Genomic DNA, 23,667 nt, shown 5'->3' on the forward strand with positions numbered 1-23,667 from the left:
AGTGTGTATAACATTTGTAGTGTTTCACTAATATTAAACACCACAAACACTAACTTCAGTGGTTTTCTATGAATTCAGTGTTGGATACAGATCGGCATTTTATCCAGATTTCATTAACTTAGCAATACTAAGACTATCACTCTATATCGGTATATTGAGCAGTACTATGGCTTCCAATCTACGTCATCATTCGGTATATTGAGCAGTACTATGGCTTCAAATCTACGTCATCATTCGGTATATTGAGCATTCTAACACGATTCGATTGCAACGCGTGTTTTGATTGGTTACGGATCATGTTCTAATCTGCGATAGAACCACGATCAATCGTATTTAGCCACGCCTCGTTTCTAGTCAAAACAATATGGCATCAAGTTCGCCTCCGCAACATTTATTATTGATGACCCATGGGATTGGAATGAAAGTGAAGAAATCGAAAAGGATGAATTAGTTGAATATATTAAACAAAAATAGCAAATATTGTTATTACCGTCATTTATTGATTTAAACGTTCATTCCGTCCGTGTGTAGGCTATCTAGTCAAGTAAATTCCGAAATGAAGTGAACAAGTGCACAAAATTTCACATAACGGTTGGGCCTATAGAAACACATCAACAGTAATTTTGTCAAAACGTATATATCGCTATGCATACTGCAGAGTAAATCCAAATATGTCGTTAAATCTTCGGTAATAGGACTTTCACAACAATCCAAACACACCACTTCGTCAACATACAGATCGAAGTCTCGCCAGTAAGGGCGTGGCCAATTGACCGACTTTGAAAACTTCTTTCTGATTGGTCAGTCCGCTACAGTATGACAGGTCAGTAGCGGAGGTCACAGAGTACTTAACAGCGTACTTGTAGCGATGTAAAACATTTTTTCTAAATATATTGAACAGCAAACGTATTAGAATGGGGATAGTACGTTGTTTTGAGTGGCTATACTGGCGATTAGAACATGAAATTTGGTTTAAACTCGCGACCAGTTTACGTCACATTCGGTATATTGAGCAATACTATGGCTTTCAGTCTACGTCATCCGGTATATTGAGCAAAACTATGGCTTTCAGTCTACCTCATCCGGTATATTTAGCAATAATATGGCTTTCAGTCTACGTCATCATTCGGTATATTGAGTATTACTAAGACAGCCACTCTACAACGTACGTTATCATCCGGTATATTGAGCATTACTAAGACTACCATTCTACGTTATCATCCGGTATATTGAGCATTACTAAGACTACCATTATACGTTATCATCCGGTATATTGAGCATTACTAAGACTACCATTCTACGTCATCACCCGGTATATTGAGCATTACTAAGACTACCATTCTACGTCATCACCCGGTATATTGAGCATTACTAAGACTACCATTCTACGTCATCACCCGTATATTAAGCATTACTAACACTACCGCTCTACCTAGGGAATCAAAGTGGTACAAGTAGAAAGCGAAAATAGCCTTAACTGTAAAAACTAATTTGTTTGTCAATGTCGATTCAGAGCTCGAATAACTGTACCCTTCTGCTACACTTGTCTGTGTGTTCCAGGATTAGGATCAATGGGAACGAGGTTTTTGTTCATCGAGGCTGACTGTACATGTTTCACAGGGTATATAAAGCCGAGAACGTCTGTGTTCAGTACGGCATACTCAATTATTTTACATCTAGCTATATAATTGAGCTCAAAATCTGCTTCAAACTGAAATTATCGTGCTTTATAGACTTTCCCGCATTTTGACGTTTAGATGACAAATTTACCGGTTCCTCATTTTTCTGAAATTTTTTACCATTACTCAACATAATATGTCAAAAAATTACAGAACATTTTTTTTTGTGTACAAGAACTGGAAGATAGTTACCACTTCCGTAAACTATTTTAATAACCAAAAATGTGCTCAAAATTTGAACATTTTCATAGTGTAGTGTTTACCTACATATCTGAGCTCATAATTTGAAGCAAATCATATACTCTTGAGAATAGAAATCCTTTGGCAACTAACGTCATTGTTTTGATAGTTATTTGAATGAAAAATTATACACTGTGGTACACCGATGATGGGCAACACTAAGTAGGCCATATCACAGGCCCCTGGGACCTTTTGGTATTTTGTTTAACCTACATCAAATAACACGTGGTTTTGGTCAAATTGGTCGTGAACAATTCCATTGTTCCCGTAAAATGTATTTTCAAAATACATTTTATCAAATTATCAGAGCTACATATTGAGTCCGTGATAATGTACATAAGTAGAACTGCTCAGTGTCTGTCTCGTGTAAAGGGAGATAACGCTCATAATATATTAGTCAATAAAAATAGATGCGGAAGTAATTCACAGCTCATTGATACCAGTTCTGTTTGGCTGCACACCCTTACCGTACGACGAAGGATAACATATGTTTGGGAATGTGAAGTGAGAATCTGTAATATATAGGTAAGTATAGCGTTGTGGTCCCATAAAACACACATGCCAATCATCAGCTGATCATATGTATGTTCAGTTAACACGTAACACCAGCTAGTGCCGTAATAACAAACGTTTTTTTAGCTAAAGTGTGGCTTTTGATCTCATATCACCGTCGTTAACTTTCTACGTGTTTATTGAAAACACAGAAAATCAACCCGAATATTAAGCAGTAAGATGCACGAACTAGGTACATATGTTGATATGACTGATCGTCGTACGTGTGACCTTGGTGGTTTGTTTTGCTTTTGTTTTGTTAATTCGGTTGGTATATGCTTTGAGTACACGTAGATGATAGAAAAAATGGAGCCTACGAATATGACAAGTCCTATCTAAAAGTAATGTCACGTCTGACATTTTGTTAGCAATCTACTTTCGTTTTAGCTATAGAAAATGTAGATAGTGACATATTAATAAGATAAAATAGATAACAAAATCATTGATTATCATTCATTTGTAGAAGTTCCGTAAAGGTATTTTATTTGCTCTCTGCTACTACTGACTGATCATGTTATGTCTCTTTTACTTTGAATAGATGATACATAAAGTGATTTGTGGTTATCGACCGCGGGCTTCAACAGTTAATTCAGATTTGTATAATATATGTGTTTTGTCAATGTATCTTATCTACTTTTCCACCACAAACACTATCTTGGTAGTCAAACAATATAACCATACCACAGATGTCGGTGATATGGAGACAGTTTTCATTCTAATGATTATGTTTCTGTCAGCCACATTTCCTCACACATCACCAGTTACAATTCACGCATGAAATCCTTGCTAAACTCTCTCCCTATACGTCTATATTTACATTTACACTGCATTGTCATGGTATCGAGCAAACAATGCACCCTTTGTTTTCATCCATGAGTTCAAATAACCCTTATTAGGGAGACATATTGTATTAGTACCTATTCTTCTACCTCTGAAAGATTTCGTGTGCGGGCCATAACATCTGAACTGTTCATGCTTGTATCACATAAAGCCGATGTACAGTGCACTACCGTTATGTCACTGTGACCTTGACCTCGTAGTCGAACAAGTGCATTTTTGAATAATTCGTGTGTGTGCGATAACCATTAGATATATCTTAATACTACATATGTATATACCTTAATCACCCACTGACGAAGTACAGTGCTATATTATTGGATCATCGTGACCTTGACCTCAAGGTCAAAGGTCAAGTAAGTGAGAATTTTGTCCAGGTCATATCTTCTTAACCATTGAAGGTAACTTGATGAAACTAGCATTATACATACATTACCTGAAGCTAATGCGCATTGCACTACCGTAGGGACATTTTGAAATAACTCTTAGGTCAAAGTCAGAGTGCACATTTTTTTTTTAATTTGATATTTGGCAATATTATTTAGACCGTTAAAGAAACGTTTATGAAAGTTGTTGCATTACCGTTATCATCCCAATGACAAAGTGCATTGTGGCATTGACCTAAAGGTCAAAGTTCAATTGAGTGAAGAAAAAAAAAAAAAAATGAATAAATGAAAATATGACCAGTAAGGGAGAAGGTGAGACATCTTTTTGTTCACAAAAACAGTCCCTAGTTAAATATGATGTTTTGTCACTAAAATATTCATGTTTTTAATGCTGTCCATATAAACATGAAAAATGAACCGTTGAATTCGTTTTATTTACTAATATCACAATGGCTTTTATTTGAGAGCATGCTAATTTCATGTTGTAGTCAGGACCTTTGTACTAAAGTTTAAATGTATAGTTAATACAACAACTTCTAACACGTGTGTTCCATTGAATAATCTTGCCAATCTTTGATCTTGAAACATAATATTTTATAAAGAACAGTTTCAAAATGACGCCCGTGATTATAATTACTAGAAGTCTATTGGAAGAAATAGTTGCCTGTTTCAAAATAATTGATCATTAAAATTGCCAGGAGTGTGGTGAATACTCAACGTGCAGTCGAACCTCTAAAGAAAAATCAGTTGGGTTATGTAAACAACCTAGTTATCCCGAGTATTCGTTGTAGCCGAGTATATTTCAAATGTTTACTGTCGTGACTGAAATTTTACTTCGAGTTAAGCAGGGTCTTCGAGTTATTATAGCTTAAGATAACGAAGGTTGACTGTATCGACTTTTTCAGAAAATGGATTTGGGTTCAGCGTTGTTCCAGAAATTGGAAGAGAAAGGACTCGAGGCAAAAGACGTTGATGATGGAGAGGATGACTTTTACAGAATTATGTCTATTACGCTGTATGAGAATGCAAAACACCATTCGAAATGTAGGGAAAGAATATGTGATTTTCAAAAGGAACCAGAGAACATCCATTACTTCCAACTGTTTCTAAATCGATCACCCAACATTGACCCAGACACGAAATCCACGCAACAAGCGTTTTTAGATGATGTGGAGAAAAGCAAATCTGGAACTACACCTCCTACTGCACGTGATATATATGCTGCATGTGAACTTATCGGACGCCCTATTGAGGCATTGGTATGTGACGTCGGCGGGGACGGATTGGTCACACCGAGGCTGCAGTGGAGGTTGTTTGTCCCTATCATTGGTAGAGTGACGTCACAGACAAAACAGAATTTCAGAATATTAATTGTGTTGACAAGGGACAAGACCATTTTTCATGGATTCAAAAAACTACCAGAAGAACCTGAATCTTCACCGACAAACTGCTCGGACAAATCAAAACACGGAATGTGTATACAGCCGAAGTTCAAATGCAATTATTAATCAAAGTTCGGAAGAAACCACAAATCCAGGTCCAGACATACCGAGGCGTTGCTACGGCAATAAGTTTGCGAACAAGTTGTTTATGTCCCCTACTCTTGTGGACGAAGGAATATTTTCGGATGCTAATGAGTGGAAGCCTAACGCAGATAATGACACATTTTACCATTGTCTAAGTCGGGAAATGTATGGTGTATGTGACCATTGGAAACGAGTGAAAAATCTTATCTGTGCATTGCAGGAAGAGGAGGATAGCATCAGTGTCTTTGCAACTATTGTGACAGACAAAGAGTCGGAGAAAGAGGACGTCCTGAAGGAGCATATTTCGAAAATGAAATGTGAAGGAAGCAAACCAACAAAAACAGAGATATACGCTGCTGCAAGCCTTCTAAATGTTCATGTATATGTTCAAAGATTCATAAATGGTGCCAATACCTGGGAAATCTATCCACCAATCAGAAATATGCTCCAGAACGTGCAGCCAATGGATTCCTTTGTTGCATTGAAGTGTGCTAATCTTACCGATATGTACTCCATCGACCTGACATTTGATCGGGGTGGTCACAATCTGAAAGAGGCAGCACCAAAGGTTCCTGGAAACCTGTCGACCATTATGGAACAGATAGCCAGCATTGGAGGTGATATTTTAGGTAAGTAATGTAAAACATGTGAACATTCGCCTATTGTCATATGGTTACATGTAACATGCAATATGTCGTGAAATTATGTTATATCATGTAGCCATGCTTTTGAAATATATCATTCAGATATATTTTGAAAAGTTGCATTGCATTCTTGCTAACCCAAATATCTGCTTTGTACATATGTGTTTTGAACGTTATATTAGGCAATTTTTGCACATATTTAATGTATCAATTTTACATTCTACTAGGATTAAAGCGTATGTTTGCTTATTTCTCATTGAATGTAAACTTCCATTCTTTAAGAACTATCCCATGCGATATAATTTGAACGCCCTGAGTCTACCATCAATGGGTTTCATCAGTTCGACCTTTGTCCGTGGTCTTTGGTCCTTCTTCCTTTCTTCCTGTCTTCTGTTCGACGTCCTTCTTATCGATATTTCTAAGTATCCCATGTATCTTTCTTAATGTTTTGTGTATCAGTTTTCCTTGGTCTCCAGTTGTGAATAGTTAAATTTAAGACTGATCGGAAAACAATGGCCAACAGGCGGCCAGTCTGAGTCGATATTTGAATTTTGTTAGGCTAGTTCTCAGAAAGTACTTAATAGATCTATCTCAAGTTTCATATAAAGGTTCCGTTTGGTCCCTAGTAGAGAATATGACACTTTTGATACTGACCGGAAAAGAAAATGGTGAAAAAGAAGCGATTTTGGATTCTGACTAACGAAGATTTTTACCACTGTTTCATCAGAACCCTGGAAGGATCTGTCTTAAATTTCACGTGTATATATTCCCTTTTCCCTAGTTGTGCATAGTTAAGTTTTAAACCAAAATACAAAATGGCTGATTAACAGGTATCTATAACAACTTATTATAAATCAATAAATATTTCCACTATGTCATTATGTCCAATATTGAGATTGAAGAACTAATAACCATTAGTGTATTGTCAGTATAAGATAAAGATATGAAAAAATAAAAGACCCTCAATGGTGGGAGCCAAGATGCTTCCGATATCGCTTGTTGTTTAAGCCTGTTACTCTTAACATTCGGATGCCTATTTTGTTGCAGCCAGGAAGACACCTTGTTGCGAGGAACATCAGCACTTGTCGCATCATGATAACACAGGATGGGAAAGGCCAGCTAAGGCGAGGAGGAATCCATTCACTGACCCGCCCTCTAACATTCGAAATATCCTAAAACGTCTTCGTTCAGAAGGACGGGAATTGGAGAAGATTGAAGCCTACGATTCCACGTTGTTTCGATGCATTAGCAAAGAGGTCTTTGGAACGGAGGAAGAATATGAATGTATCCGATCGAAAATTTCAGCTGGTACAGTTGAGCAGGAGGACGGGATGCCCTCACTAATGAGTATGAACGAACATGAACAGGGGCGCATTATTCAGGCACTTGCGGATTGGTTACGCGTTTCTATTTACATCTTCACGCAGACAGATGGGAGCGACGGGGTTCAGTACCAGTGGCGCCCCTATCATCCTGTTAGATCTCAAAACGAGGCCGATTCTATCCACTCTCTTGGGTGTCGTTATTACATCACATTGTTCTATGATGTGCGAAGCCGAAAGTTCGACAGGGTAGTCCCCATTAAAGGATGTAATTGCCAGGTCCTGTCACCAATCCCTCTCTTCGTGGAGACGTATGGTAAATAATCACGTTGTTTACTTTGGTCATAAATAAGGTTAATCACATGCTATCTATTTTGTAACCCCTTTATCATACTCACATTGTGTATGTTAGCTTATAAGAACATCGTTCCGTTCTGTTTCAGGAGATGTTCAACATACCGGTATCATCAATGTTGCGAGAGATAATCGTCATGCGACCTTAAAACGACGACTACCGCTACAGTATCAAGAGGAGGAGTTTATTTCTGAGGTACGGAGGCCATTGGTCGCACGCCAGTTCTCCGAAAGTTACAGCGTGCTGCACGAACGCCAGGGCATGTCCAGTCGCTTTATTGACCCCGTGTATCAGGACTCGCATTCTTTCTACAGGTGCCTCAGCAAGGAGTTGTTTGGGACACAGGAACAATTCGGACTTATCCGTAAATGTCTTTTAGATGTCATAGAAGAAACGCGTTCCGAACTTGAATATGACTTGAAAGATTTGACTTTGTTGTTAGGAGGATCTGCTTTGACAGTGGATGAACTAAAACAAAGAATCTTGGACATGAAGAACGCAGGTAAAGAAGAAGTTTACCTTGCCAGTGTTGCATTCGCAACTTCCGTCTATGTTTTGGGACGAGATAATTTCCAGGACATAAACAATTTTACCTGGAAACACATCACCTGGAAGGTCATGAAGAAAACCTCTGCTAAGTTCAACTGTGACAGCCGTAGCGAAGCGACATGCCCGTCTGGCGGCAGATATTACATTTCCTTGTTCCAGAATTCGGCTGGACATTATGATCGAGTAGTTCCTAAGTACCAGTATTGTAATTGTACACTGGCGCTGCCCGAGACCACAGAAACGGAAGCTCCGGATCTCGGCCAAATCAGACTTGATATCGCAAGCAGAAGCTTTGGTAAGTAAGAGTGGGAATAATTTTGTCTAATATCTAGTGCCTACAAGAATGCAATCTAAGATCAGCGAAATCCGTGAAGTGAATCACATTCCAATACTTTCATTTAACATTAAATACGTTTATAATATAGTCATTATTTGGTATCTATTGGTTTCCTTATCTACATTAAATTTATCATTCTGATTAGATTATTTCAATTCTCAATAAACTGTTGTACCAAATGAGTGAAATATAGACCTTTCTTTCTATGAATAACATTTTCGCCTAGCGATAAAAACCAATCTTGTGTGTGGTTTTCTATCGAATACCGGTAAAGCGTTATAACTCATATAAAATATTTCAATGTGTTAGAGTTAGAAAAAGACGAAAATTATATAATTTTAACGTACTTAAAACTGTAATAGTCCAACAATTGTATTGTTCTTAGTGTTTCTAAATTATAATGCTCTTCGTTGTTTTCAAAACCCTCGATTGTGCTACTGAATGTAGCAAACGTTCACTAACTGTCACATGACTACAACCAATGTCTCTTGTTATATTGCTATATACGGGTAATACATTAAGTGTTTATATTAATGTGTAGAAGTGATTGTATGTTAAATGTGTGTATACTTTATTCATTAGTCCCTACCTGAAACCAAGGACCATAATTGTGTGTTGTGTTCGTCCGTCCTTCCTTCCGTACTTCATATACACTACTGGTCACATGAACTTAATACATTGTAAGATGGTGTGTCCTGTATCAAAAGTAGGTCACTCTGACCTTATTCGATCATTGACTGACATCAAAGAAAAACATGTCTGGGTCTGTATCCTGCATCCACAAGTCACTGGAACGTCACAATTGACCCACACAAAAGAAAAAAATTGTCTGGGTTCTATTTCCTACTTGTCATTGGAGCTTTACACATGGGGCATATGTTCATCTTAGTGAAGATTTGTTCAAGTATCGAAATGGGTCGTTCTGTCCTACATTTGACCTTTGACCTACATAAAAGAAAAAAAATATTTGGGCTATATCTTCTACATGTACTACTTGTCACTAGCACTTCATTCTTTGGACGAACCTTCACTTAGGTGAGTCAGTGTGTCATGTATCAAAAGTAGGTCACTCCCAAACTACTGTTTGAATTTTTATCTACCTCAAAGAAAAAGGTTTGTCTGATCTATATCTCCTTCTATATTTGTCAAAACAAAGCCTTCACCACTGGGACATGAGTTTACTGGTGTTTGACTACTGGTATCTACTATTCAAATGAGTGATATTCATTTATACCACGAGTTGCAATTTGTGAATACGGTGAGTCTGTTAAGCATTCATTGTGTGGAATAAGTTACCGCACAAATTCATTATATGTGAATTTTTAGTTCCGCTGGGCGACTGTAATACGTAGTCGGGCAGCTGTTTCTATATCGTTTTACTACCTGTCGGGGGATCGAATCCCAGTCGTTTACTAAATGTGATAGAGGCGTGTGTTGCATTGTACCACTGCGCCACACGGCATCTCATTGTTTAGAATTTGCATCATGTGCATCAACAGTGAAATTGGGGTAAATGACACAACAACAAGGATGATTCATTACTCTCTTCCTTATATGGGGTCTATTAAACGAATAAAAATATTATCCTTGAATTACTGTGTAATAAAATCTTGAACGTTTTTATCCAACAGCTGCAAGAGGTTTGCTGGCCATACGAAAGGTTGATATGTGTCTAACTAAGCTAAGGATATCGCTAAACACCTGGCTGCAGGTGAGTGAAGAGACAGAACAGTTATGTCATCAGATTGTTGCCGAGCTGGAAAACCGACGATTTGGGGTTAACATTGTCACCATAGTGGGTGGTTCCACGGGTCTAGTGGGAGCTGGGCTGGCACTCGCAGGAGTGATCGCAGCGCCATTCACAGGTGGATTGTCACTTGGACTTACAATAGCAGGAGCTGCAGTTGGAGGAGTAGGTGGGGCTACAATGGCCGGGTCAAAGATCACAGAGGTCGTTCTCGGCAGTAAGGCTACTGACATTCTCAAAGTCAAGCAGACTTTACTTAAAACCAAATCTGATGAATTTAAATCAGCAATAACGGAGTTTACAGATAGCGTGAAGACAATGGAGATCGACGTAAAAGAACTGCTGCGCGACGATAACCTTCAAGCTGTAGATTCCGCCATCTTTTCAACAATCAGTACGCTTGTCCGAGCCCTTCATCACCTTTACGTCATCCCAATGACCGTTCTGAGGGTCTCGTTCCAAGGCGTCGCTCTTATCTCCGCCATTCTCATCCCCCTCGCTGTCCTCGTAGACGTGGGATCTATCGCACACGCGGGGTGGAACCTTTCCAAGAACTCCAGGACTTCTGTATCAGAGGATTTAAGGCGTATAGCGGTCCTCCTCAGATCCTGCAGGTTACAACTGGACACGTGGGCATATGGAAACGAGGAGTGGGGAGGCCGCTGATTGGGAGTGTTTATGGGGTAAGAATGCGGCGGGAAACATTCCAAGAGTGAAGAGATGGCTGTGAAGGGAAACCATATGAGAAGTGGACAGACATCTAATACATACATATGAGAAGAAGGACAACGTCTCTAAAACGCAACATAATCTTCAAGTTCTTGAAAAGTACATGCTGTGAAAGAATGTGTCATGTTATACATTTGTCAGAATGTAGGCCTTAGATACTATTGTATAATACATTATGGAGATGATTCTATTTTGATACTATTATTAAATATAAATCCGGGAGAGGGGAAAGTAAACATCCATATTCATTTATTAAAATTCATTGAAATTAGAAAAAAAATCGGGCAAATTCGGGAAATTACGGGATATTTTTTAAGACGCACTTTAATGAATACGTGTTCTCGAACTTACAATTTAAGGCAACAAATTGTCATGAAGACTTTTTGCAGTGGTAGCAACCTGGAATATTTCTGGCAAGATGATTTGGTGCCGTAGATCGAAGCCCTGTTGTACTACTATGTTATATAATCAAATTATATATCTAATTTTCAAACAAATGTATCATTTTCACTACACGTTGTCGATCTGAAAGATAAAGATATGAATTCCACTTCCTAATTGCACTGTGTCTGTATATGGCTAAGTACCTGAGGTCATATTCAGATAATTAACCAATGTGATTACTATAAAAAAGTATATTTTTGTCTACTTTGCTCCCTGCACACGTATAATACTACTCAATATTTTAACGCTTTGGTAACAGTTCTATGGTTATTTTCATAATATACGGAGTACCAGTGTAATTTATTCGACCTACTTATCTGTACCTGCGATTTTGCTTTGACTTTATTTGTAAATTGTCAAAACTTGTCAAAGAGGCTGTCGAAATGACTTGAATGTTCAGGCCAACTTAGTAATTGGGATATATATCAACATGATATATGTTAACCATGTGCCTGTTTTTGAATTGATATATTTAACTTTGCTCAGATTAAATATCGAAACGGGAAGATGTACACCTGATTAAATGTTTGATCATCGATGGAGATAGCTTGGTCAAATGTAATACCTGAATGCCTAAAAAGGAAAAGTTTGTACAACATACAGTTCAACTCGATATGTTGAAAGTTTGTGTACATTGTGTTGTTATGTTGTGTGTTTGTGTACATTGTGTTATTATGTTGTAAGTTTGTGTACATTGTGCTATTATGTTGTAAGTTGTACATTGTGCTATTATGTTGTGTGTTTGTGTACATTGTGTTATTATGTTGTGTGTTTGTGTACATTGTGTTATTATGTTGTGTGTTTGTGTACATTGTGTTATTATGTTGAAAGTTGTACATTGTGCTATTATGTTGTGTGTTTGTGTACATTGTGTTATTATGTTGTGTGTTTGTGTACATTGTGTTATTATGTTGTGTGTTTGTGTACATTGTGTTATTATGTTGTGTGTTTGTGTACATTGTGTTATTATGTTGAAAGTTGTACATTGTGCTATTATGTTGTGTGTTTGTGTACATTGTGTTATTATGTTGTAAGATTGTGTATGATTTGTCATTATTTTGTAGGTTGTACATTGTGTTATTATGTTGAAAGTTTGTGTACATTGAGTTAATCATATTATTGTTGTATTAGATTGATTACATTTGATATCGGTGCAGGTCATATTCCACATTTGACTATTTTTTGAGAGTGTGTAATTGTGAATCATTAAGAATCATCAACACCTTGTTGCTATATCATTAGTTTGGTGTCATATGACACCACGTATTGCTTTAGTATGACTGTATGTATTACGACTATAATGTACGCTTCCTGTCATGATGACGGGTATACGCTGCCTGAGTGCTATTTAAAAAAAATTCTATCTACTTGTTGATTTTATTTTTCGTTATATCTATATCATTATGCAACGTATAACGTATTTAAAATATACTTCTATTGATTGTATTGACAGCTGGTGTCAGTACATATATTTTTCATTACATTAATGCTAGCATATCTCGAATTCATATTTACATTCTATTGTTTACACTTATATACATGAATATATTACTGATTCTGTCCTTTGACCAACTGAAAGTAAATACATGTTAAGTACTAGCTACTTTCTCAACTGTTCTTTGCGTGATAGACACTTTAGCTGATGGTCGTAGCGATATGCTTATAATGACAACACCACTGTGTTTGATAGTGGAAGTTTATTTGAATGCATTCTGATCTACGAGAGTTACGTCCCCTCTTTAAGCTTGATTGCGATATGGCGAGTATGATTTTAATGTTGCCTTTTGCACATTGTATTCGCTGATTTGTTCGAGTTTAAACAGCAATAAATATAATGAGTTATTTCATTTGACAGTTACAATAAACAATATGGAGGTTAACTGGTTGCTTAGGTTTTGGAAATATGTTCCCATTGGCTTGTCTGATCGGGAAAGCAATTGTTTAAGTGAAAAAATACTAGTAGCAGGGAAAGCTTGTGCCGCAAGAACCTATAACTTATATACTTTCAGAATACAGTCTTTGTCATTTGAAAAAAACCCAACTCAACGAGAATGTAGTGGTCATGGTTCCTCCCGTTTTATACATTCTATCCGAGTTTAATTTTCATCTGTAACGCGTAATCGCGTTTCTATTGAGGTCGACTAGAGTTTTTTCCATAACACAGTGTTAGGCAGGTAACTAACATTTATCTATACTGCATCTGTTAGTTCGTGTTGAAGTAATATTTGTGAACTATATTGTTGAACAATATAAAAGGTACAATATTTTCTATATAGTTCATTATTTCACATTAGGGAGAATGCTATTATAGGATTTGGCCTGTTGCCCAATACCCATTGTTTTTATTAGTCTCCTACCGGTGAAACCGGGGGACTATAGGTTTTGCCTGCGTCCGTACGTCCGGTTAAAGTTTTTATAATGGCACACCATTCACTTAATAATGGTATTAGGATGCTGATTCTTTGCATAGATGTTCTTTGGGTGTGTGGCATTACTTTTGTACAGTTAAAAATGAAAAAAATATTTTCATTTTTAGCCCACCATCATCAGATGGTGGGCTATTCAAATCGCCCTGCGTCCGTGGTCCGTGGTCCGTCCGTCCCTCCGTCCGTCCGTCCGTCCGTCCGTCCCTCCGTCCGTAAACAATTCTTGTTATCGCTATTTCTGAGAAAGTACTGACGGGATCTTTCTCAAATTTCATATGTAGGTTCCACTTGGTGCCTAGTTATGCATATTGTGTTTTGAGACCAATCGGCAAACAAAATGGCCGACAGGCAGCCATCTTGGATTTTGACAATTGAAGTTTGTTATCGCTATTTCTGAGAAAGTACCAAAGGGATCTTTCTCAAATTTCATATGAAGGTTCCCCTTGGTGCCTAGTTATGCATATTGCGTTTTGAGACCAATCTGAAAACAATATGGCCGACAGGCAGCCATCTTGGATTTTGACAATTGAAGTTTGTTATCGCTATTTCTGAGAAAGTACTGAATGGATCTTTCTGAAATTTCATATGTAGGTTTCCCTTGGTGCCTAGTTATGCATATTGCGTTTTGAGACCAATCTGAAAACAACATGGCTGACAGGCAGCCATCTTGGATTTTGACAATTGAAGTTATCACTATTTCTGAGAAAGTCTTTAAGGGATCTTTCTGAAATTTCATATGTAAGTTTCCCTTGGTGCCTAGTTATGCATATTGCATTTTGAGACCAATCTTAAAACAACATGGCCGACAGGCAGCCATCTTGGATTTTGACAATTGAAGTTTGTTATCACTATTTCTGAGAAAGGATTTAAGGGATCTTTCTCAAATTTCATATGTAAGTTTTCCTTGGTGCCTAGTTATGCATATTGCGTTTTGAGACCAATCAGAAAACAACATGGCTGACAGGCAGCCATCTTGGATTTTGACAATTTAAGTTTGTTATCACTATTTCTGAGAAAGTACTTAATGGATCTTTCTGAAATTTCATATGTAGGTTTCCTTTGGTGCCTCGTTATGCATATTGCGTTTTGAGACCAATCAGAAAACAACATGGCCGACAGGCAGCCATCTTGGATTTTGACAATTGAAGTTTGTTATCACTATTTCTGAGAAAGTACTGAATGGATCTTTCTGAAATTTCATGTGCAAGTTTCCTTTGGTGCCTAGTTACATGTATGCATATTGCGTTTTAAGACCAATCTGAAAACAACATGGCCGACAGGCAGCCATCTTGGATTTTGACAATTGAAGTTTGTTATCACTATTTCTGAGAAAGTATTTAAGGGATCTTTCTCAAATTTCATATGTAAGTTTCCCTTGGTGCCTAGTTTTGCATATTGCATTTTGAGACCAATCTAAAAATAACATGGCCGACAGGCAGCCATCTTGGATTTTGACATTTGAAGTTTGTTATCTCTATTTCTCAAAGTACTGAATGGATCTTTCTCAAATTTCATAAGTAGGTTCGCCTTGGTCCCTTGTATTACATTTTTGGACCAGCCTGTCCTGAAAACAACCTGGCAAACAAACAGCCATTGTCGTTAAATCTCAAATTTCTTATATAGCTAGGATTCCCTTGTTTGAAAAGTACTGGAGGGATGTCTCATTTTGCACAGATTAGTAAAATGAAGGGAAAAGTAGAGAAAAGATCAATCTGACATGGAACCTATGAAGATCATTCAATGGTGGGCGCCAAGATCCCTCTGGGATCTCTTGTTTGAAATGTTTGCCATATTATGGACTTCACTGTTTTCTCTGTATTCTTGTGATTAAAGTTTTGTAATGGCTCTCCATTCACTTAATAATGGTATTATGATGATGCTTTTTAATTGCGAGTATTAATGAATCAATAAATAGATGTAACCTACTGGCATCTCCATTGGATTGAATGAATACTGCAATTCCATCTAACATTTCATCTTCCTGATGAAAGATTGATTGTTAAGAGTTTAACAGCCTACCATCAGCGAGGTCATTTAAGGCCACCCTTGAACAGAAGATGGTATTCCATGTGGATTAACCCAATAGAGTGGAATTTACACATTGTTTGGAATGAACTTATTTTCATAAAATGATCATGTTTCAGTTTTGGCTAAACTTGTTTACTCACATTTGGCTAACGTTTTAACATTGAGGGCGCCGGTAGGGGACATGTATTGGTTAAGTAATACTCACAGAATGCTTGTTCATTATGATCTTCGTTAAATGAACTGAAAATCTGAAATAATCAATGTCTTACATGTAACAGCGGTTCTAATTTCCTGCACAGTTAATACAATATTCGTTTTGTAGTGTCATTTAGGTTGTTTGCTGTTTTAATTTCTGATGATTTATTAGTTTTACATACAATTCTGAATATCTTTTTATTTGTTTGCTCAATTGATGTTTATCTCTCACCAGACATATCATCTCTACATTCTTAAAAATATGACGTCGTTGCGACAAAATAAAATAGAAGAATTTGTTGGTCGAGACATAAATGAGTTAAACATTAAATATTTACTGTGATGCTGTCACGGTCGCTTTATTGAAGAGAAAACAGTTTTGAAATATTGTGAGATCAAATTGTATCTGTCGACCGCAAGATAGCGCTGCTTGCTACATATCCCAAGGGTGTAGAGAGAATGCAATATTGTTTTACTGAGTTAGAACCCTTCGAGTTTTAAACAGTTTTTGGTGGTGACATTTTCCATTTTTAAGTTGTATTCAAACTGTTAAATAATACCTTGCCAAATCTTTATAATAAAAAAAATTAATACGGTTTGCCGAAACGGTGAGTTCTTGCCTATTTTGTTAACCTGATGCGTCTCCGACAAAAATATACACTGTATATATATCTTCTTATGTCAACCGAGTAACCCAGAAAATGCGGACACGAACAGCAATGCTATACCAATAATCCACGAACAGCAGACCACAGATGTTTTGACGATTTTTGTAGACAGTGGGGAGCTGGAGAGGTAAGCGTTCTGAAAGAGTGATTAGGTGAAGTACCCTCTCTATTCCTTAAGTATCTATCACTTCTGTTATACTGTTGTTTGCCTATTTTGTTTTACAGTGTATACTCCATGTTGTTCGTTAAGTAAGATGAACTCATCAACAACAACGTTACCAGTCTGTATTTGGTTGGTTTTGTGTTTGCATTAAAGTCAAAGTAAGATTAGCTAACAATGATTATTTTAAGTTTCGTAGACTAACATTAGTCATGGCTGCCATTAATACTGGAAGTCGCAACAGCATTCCGATATCTATGCGACTCTTTGTGTTAATCTAACCCAGAGTTGTGTACGTGTGGATATTTGAGAGTCATTTAAGATTTTTATTTAGTGTTTCTCGTATAACCACAACCAGAGGCTATGACAGGCGAGTATAATCAGTCAAGTTTGAATAAAGAAACTTAACATGCTCATCAAAATAGGCCCTGGTATCGATCCTTACTGTAACATGATCGTACTGGTATATTATGTTTTTCACTGAACGTTAGAAATTTTATGTAAAAATCACAAACGTCTAATAACTCAACAGTTGATGGAAGTACAATGTTTTAGTAATTTGTAAGTTGTTGGGAAAATATGAATTTTCGTTGTAACTACACTGACAAAAAGTCGAGAGTCGTATCTCACCCTCCAATTTCTACATAACACCTGATCATTATCGAAAAATGTAATGTTGTTTGATGTTTGACCCCTGAGGATAACCGATCGGAGATGTACTAGAGTCCAGCCATTTTGTGACTGTGGAATATGATCCAGCCGGTGCCATTTCATTGAAAAGGTCGCGCATTATTTGGCTACCAGAAAAAATATTATTGTCATTTAATAAATCCTCAAGATTAAAGTTAAGTAAATTATTTTCACTAGTATACAAAGAAATTATGTCACATGCATCTTTGTAGATATCTGCAGATATTTTTGATCCAATGACAAAGCCGTTTTGACAAGTTCATCTTTATCAAAGCGATCGCTTTTTTTTTTTTTTTTTTTTTTTTACACTTTTAATTATTTTTATGTTTTTGTTTTTGGGCACAGACTATGCATGCAGTATATAAGAAATTGCCAGTTCTGTTGCCAACTAACCGTTGTACGGTGTCCTTGTCAATTATCTGGTGTCCGATGTCTTTTAACTGATATGTTTCTCCTTGAATGGTCGTCACAAACACCATCTTCGCTAGCCAAGGCTGCTGATTACGTTGTGTAACGTAATCAGAAGCCTTGGCTAGCGAAGATGCACAAACACAAACGGGGACAAATTTGGACACCTGCAAAATCACGATTCCATAAATTATGATTTAAACTTACTATCCTCTTAAACTTTCGCTTGACATATTTAGGAAATGTATTAAATACTTTAAAATGATAATAATTCTGAGAAAAGACATAAAAATGTGGAAGTGTATGAAGAATTTTATTGTTGTTTTTGTCAAATCAAAAAACTTATCAGTTTGGTGCATGTATAATATTATCAGCTTTTTAATGAGATAAAAAGCGCAATTGTTCATGTTAGTGACTATATCACAGCCAGTACTGGGTATATGGGTGACATATCACAGTCAGTACTTGTTATATGGGTGACATATCACAGTCAGTACTGGGTATATGGGTGACATATCACATTCAGTACTTGCTATATGGGTGACATATCACAGTCAGTACTTGGTATATGGGTGACATATCACAGTCAGTACTGGGTATATGGGTGACATATCACAGTCAATACTGGGTCTATGTGTGACATATCACAGTCAATACTGGGTATATGGGTGACATATCACAGTCAATACTGGGTATATGGGTGATATATCACAATCAGTATTGAGTATATGGGTGACATATCACAGTCAATACTGGATATATGGGTGATATATCACAGTCAGTATTGGGTATATGGGTGACATATCACAGCCAATACCGGGTATATGGGTGATATATCACAGTCAGTACTGGGTATATAGGTGATATATTACAGTCAGTACTGGGTATATAGGTGATATATTACAGTCAATACTGAGTATATGGGTGACATATCACAGTCAGTACTGGGTATATGGGTGACATATCACAGTCAGTACTGGGTATATGGGTGATGTATCACAGCCAGTACTGTGTATATGGGTGATGTATCACAGCCAGTACTGTGTATATGGGTGATGTATCAGTCAATACTGGGTATATGGGTGACATATCACAGTCAGTATTGGGTATATGGGTGATGTATCACAGTCAGTACTGGGTATATGGATGATGTATCACAGTCAGTACTGGGTATATGGATGATATATCACAGTCAATACTGGGTATATGGGTGATGTATCAGTCAATACAGGGTATATGGGTGACATATCACAGTCAATACTGGGTATATGGGTGATGTATCACAGTCAATACTTTGTATATGGGTGATGTATCAGTCAATACAGGGTATATGGGTGATATATATCACAGTCAATACTGGGTATATGGGTGACATATCACAGTCAGTACTGGGTATATGGGTGACATATCACAGTCAGTACTGGGTATATGGGTGACATATCACAGTCAGTACTGGGTATATGGGTGACATATCACCGTCAGTACTGGCTGTATGGGTGATATATCACAGCCAGGTTTGGGTATATGGGTGACATATCACAGTCAATACTGGGTATATGGGTGATGTATCACGGCCAGCACTGGATATATTGGCGACATATTACAGCTTATCTTCGGTATATGGGTGACATAGCACAGCCAGTACTTGGTATATGGGTCACGTTTTGGTGCCTTACAACTCCGTTATAAGTCGCATTTAAAAAAACATGATCCTTTTGATAACAGACCTTCAAAGTTGTGTCATTATGTGGTAGAGTCCACATAAAAATAGGTAGACCTCAAGTAGAATAGAATGCTGTTGTTTGAAACGAAATTCTTCTTTAAGCTATATCAGACAAATTCAACTTACCAACGCATGTTGTGTTCCAATACTTGATAATCGATTTTCTCAAATTACCAACGAAGTAAAGGGGAAAACAAAGTGTAGAAAAAAAATCGTTTTTCTATTTTTAATTTACTGTTGAATTAGGTTTTATTAAGACATTCCACGCTCACCTTGAAACTTTAAATACATGTAGATATATACAGCATTGGTATCATTTGTATGGCGTTTCTGGTGTCCGAACAATAGTCCATACTGTCTTCTTCACACACAACCTACGTCACGGTATATGTTTACAGATGTCCTCCTGATACTAACAGCACATACAACAGCAACACACTCCGCAGCCGATCAGCAAACCGAGAATAATCAGGGCCACAATGATAGGTACCCAGCTGTTAACGGAACAAAACATATGTTACAGTAGGTTCAGTAGTAAGACTTCACAAGACACGAGTTAATAACAAATTAATGACAATCAGTAAAGGGATTAAACCAAGCATATCATCAAAACTTATTCTATTCCATACGCCATGAAGTCTAAGACAGGCTCAACAACTTGTTCTAAAAGGCGATATGAATTTGGAATCTGGCTCTAATTGAATGGTATAATTGTCATTTTACACTTGCTTGAATGCAAATAGTTTGTAAACTTATATCTTTCTGATACCGTTCAAAATGTACATGTTTTTTTAATGACCATGAAGTTGAGAGAATTATCTTATCATAACCGCAAAATGTGTGTGTGCGTCAGACATGATTTGCTCCAGCAGTCATTGTCACTTTAGTCACTGATTCATGAAGACACAGTTAAGGTACAGTATTTCATATGTGTGTTCCTTGTGACAAAACGTTTCCACTGCTACTATATTTGCAGACCTGTTGACCTTGACCATGGCCTTTGACCTACTTAAGAATAACCTTGACCACAGTATACCCTACGTTTGGGATGGATGTCACAAGACCTCTTTATTGGTAATTTGACCTGCTGACCGTTAATGTGACCTTAATTGACCTACTAAAATAATTCTGTATTTCAACCCAATATGCAAGCTACGTAGTCTTCACTTGTGTTACTGGTAAAGTCGCTACATATTGGTGTGGTGGACAGACATGCCCTTAACCAGTTAACTTAAGGGCATCTATATAGAATAATGTTGAATTTCAATATCTAAAGATTTGCACAAAGATAGTCATGCAATATACCAAAATGTCTGTATGGACATGTAGTTATTTACAATTACCAATAATTTGCTGTAGATGCTTACAGTTTTTTCTATAGTTACTTTGATGTAGCAGGGAATAATTCTAAGTTACAAATAACCAAACCTGAAGAAATAGCCAAGCTGTTATGCTCACAAGTGTCTATAGCACAGGGTAGGAGCATTTGTTTGACCGGATATGACTTTATGTACTTATAAACGCTTATTTTGTTTTGACCTAGAAATGCAAATGGCGACTGTGAATTATATCACACAAATATATCATAAAGAGAGGCATTTCAATAAAAAAAATGATCCTTTATCACACTTTTAAGACATCTGATCATAGTAGGAAGGACGATTTTAAGACAAATTGTTTAACTGGTGAGTTTGGTGCCTTTTTCAGGAATATGCATATTTAAACCCCAACTAAGCGGTTGAACCTTTTCCCCTATGTTTGATGTTTTGAAATATTTCCTTATTTTATGCTATATTTGTGAGATATTCTTCACAACAATAATTTGCATGTCTAGGTCAAAATAGAATCAGTGTCAATGCATACATGTTTTGTAAAGTCAAACTTCGTCAAACCTATGTTCCTATTCTATGCTTTAAACAATTATGAGCAAAACGACATTGCTATTTTGTGCAATATAGATGATACAAATGAGCTAATTATGTCCCCCTGAAACATGCATTTTCGCATGCTTTGTTAAAATTTACAAACAGCTTAACAAATTACATGTCAACAGCAAATCCCACGGTTTGCCATGATTCATACTAAAAGTTTTTCAAGTTACATCTGCTAAATTGCATCATATTAGGAATTTACAGACTCACTGTCAAAATCACTGTTTTGTCTGTATTTGCTGTTTAGATGCCCTAAATATGTAGGATAGCATTGCATTTACATTGCTTCAGTATATGTATATGTAATGGATAAATGCACTCTACACATACATTGTGCCTGTGTCGAAAATACTAACCCATGTATCACAATATTACAGTGTCTGTTTATATTTACCACATTATCAACATAAGATTCGGCTGTTTTACAACGGTATGTAATATAATGTTTAACTTACATGTGGCGCGCGAACCAGTTGACACAGAATGTGGATCTGTCCTGAGCAGGTGCGCGGAAGAACCAGTTGTTACAGCAGCTGTAAATGTTACCTTGGAGACAGCAGTAGTTGGCACACCAACGTTCATTCATAACATTACCCATGACGTCATAATGCGACCTGCAACACTCGCCACTTTCCGTAACTTTTACTGTCATCGTAGGAAAGAGACGGTAATAATTAATTAAAAAACGGTTACAGGAACAAAGAAAATTACATAATATAAATGTACTCATATCCAACGAGAAACCCCTCATATTTACCTTATGTGGATCTTTTAGAGAATTCTAACTCTTAACAGTGACAATGGGTGCGCACAAAAATTGCCGGTTTGCTAGTGATGAGACAACGTACTGTATTATAGTATACGTCCTATATAGCAAAGATCAAAGTCTATGAATACGACAGGTGTGATTAGTGTAAGTTATACTAACATCCCTCTAAGCGATTCACCAAACAATAATAGCATTCTTTCTGATTTTATCAACGTTTATTAATTCCAGGTGTTTTTAACTGAAACATTTTCTATAGGAAAGCATTTATGATTGAAAAGATTGCAAACAATCTTTATTAAGATAATTAATTTCTATGACCATTTTGTGCACATTTTTTATCAAAAATTTCATGTTGTATGCTTGCTATATATAGACGTTTCCAACCAATATATCCAGCTTCATTTTCAGTGCCAATATCTTAATACAAAATGTAAAGACATTTCTCGATAGAAAAGAAGACAAGCATTAAAGGTAGACCGTCAATTCACTTCACACTTAAAACTCCACACAGAATGTTGGTTAAACGTACTTATATTCTTTCATGCAGACTTACCTAAAAGACAAAGGAGGGCTAAAAACCAAACAAGAGAGAACTTTCCTCCGACCATAGTGAACCGTCAATGTACTGTATACACGTCTGTGTGGTCAGTCACGTTGGGCGTGGACTATGGAGGGTGAGGGGTCACATTCACTCTCATCTCTCATCTCACTAGGTTCGTTTGATGTGTTACCCTGACGACCCCCTGCGGGGAGGTAACGCATGCGTATGTAGACAGGTTGAGAGCATGTAAAGCGGACAGTTACCAGAGGGTGTGATGTGATTACACGTGACAGGTGTAATACACCTACACATCTCGTACACAATGTGATGATGGATCTTAATAAAGCCAATTAATACAGTAACCATTCTCTCCGTTTATGAAATGGCCTGAATAAGGCCTTTTAGAGTCTCATGAAATACGGGTTCGACTTAATTAAGTACAAATTCCCACCAGAGATTAGTATACAAGTTCATTGACAACGTGTATTAGCTTGAAAACAGGAAAATATTGATATGATCGTAATTTTAGCTCAAAAGCGATATAAAATATGAACAAGCATGGTAACAATTGAAAACATACAAAGAGGTTATTTCGTAAGAGTAAGCCTTCTTCTTCTTTCGTATATTGTGCCTGTAGATCTCTGCAAAACTAGATGCCACCTTCTCAAAACGAGAACCGTTGTAGGGAAACAGAACCGCTGAGCAAATAAGCGATCATTGTACGTATATATATATATGCTGTCATATCCTCAAGCAAAACAGAATGCTGCATTAAGGATAA

The 23,667-nt window shown here is 37.0% G+C and overlaps 2 protein-coding genes across 2 annotated transcripts; one reads left to right on the top strand and one right to left on the bottom strand.

The window, feature by feature from the left end:
* Positions 1-2,341: 2,341 nt before the first annotated feature.
* Positions 2,342-12,064, top strand: LOC117328891. Its single transcript, XM_033886493.1, has 5 exons — positions 2,342-2,444; positions 4,600-5,849; positions 6,912-7,502; positions 7,630-8,385; positions 10,059-12,064. Exons 2-5 carry the CDS (start codon positions 5,096-5,098, stop codon positions 10,838-10,840), a joined length of 2,883 nt encoding a protein of 960 aa, XP_033742384.1. The 5' UTR covers positions 2,342-2,444; positions 4,600-5,095; the 3' UTR covers positions 10,841-12,064.
* Positions 12,065-19,766: 7,702 nt separating this feature from the next.
* LOC117328892 lies at positions 19,767-23,319 on the bottom strand. The gene is made up of 3 exons (XM_033886494.1): positions 22,899-23,319; positions 22,032-22,221; positions 19,767-20,139 (listed from the first exon to the last, which is right to left on the bottom strand). Exons 1-3 carry the CDS (start codon positions 22,951-22,953, stop codon positions 20,058-20,060), a joined length of 327 nt encoding a protein of 108 aa, XP_033742385.1. The 5' UTR covers positions 22,954-23,319; the 3' UTR covers positions 19,767-20,057.
* Between the last annotated feature and the right edge of the window lie 348 nt (positions 23,320-23,667).

Source organism: Pecten maximus, chromosome 6 (genome assembly GCF_902652985.1).
Source record: "Pecten maximus chromosome 6, xPecMax1.1, whole genome shotgun sequence".
Classification (NCBI taxonomy): Eukaryota; Metazoa; Mollusca; class Bivalvia; order Pectinida; family Pectinidae; genus Pecten; species Pecten maximus.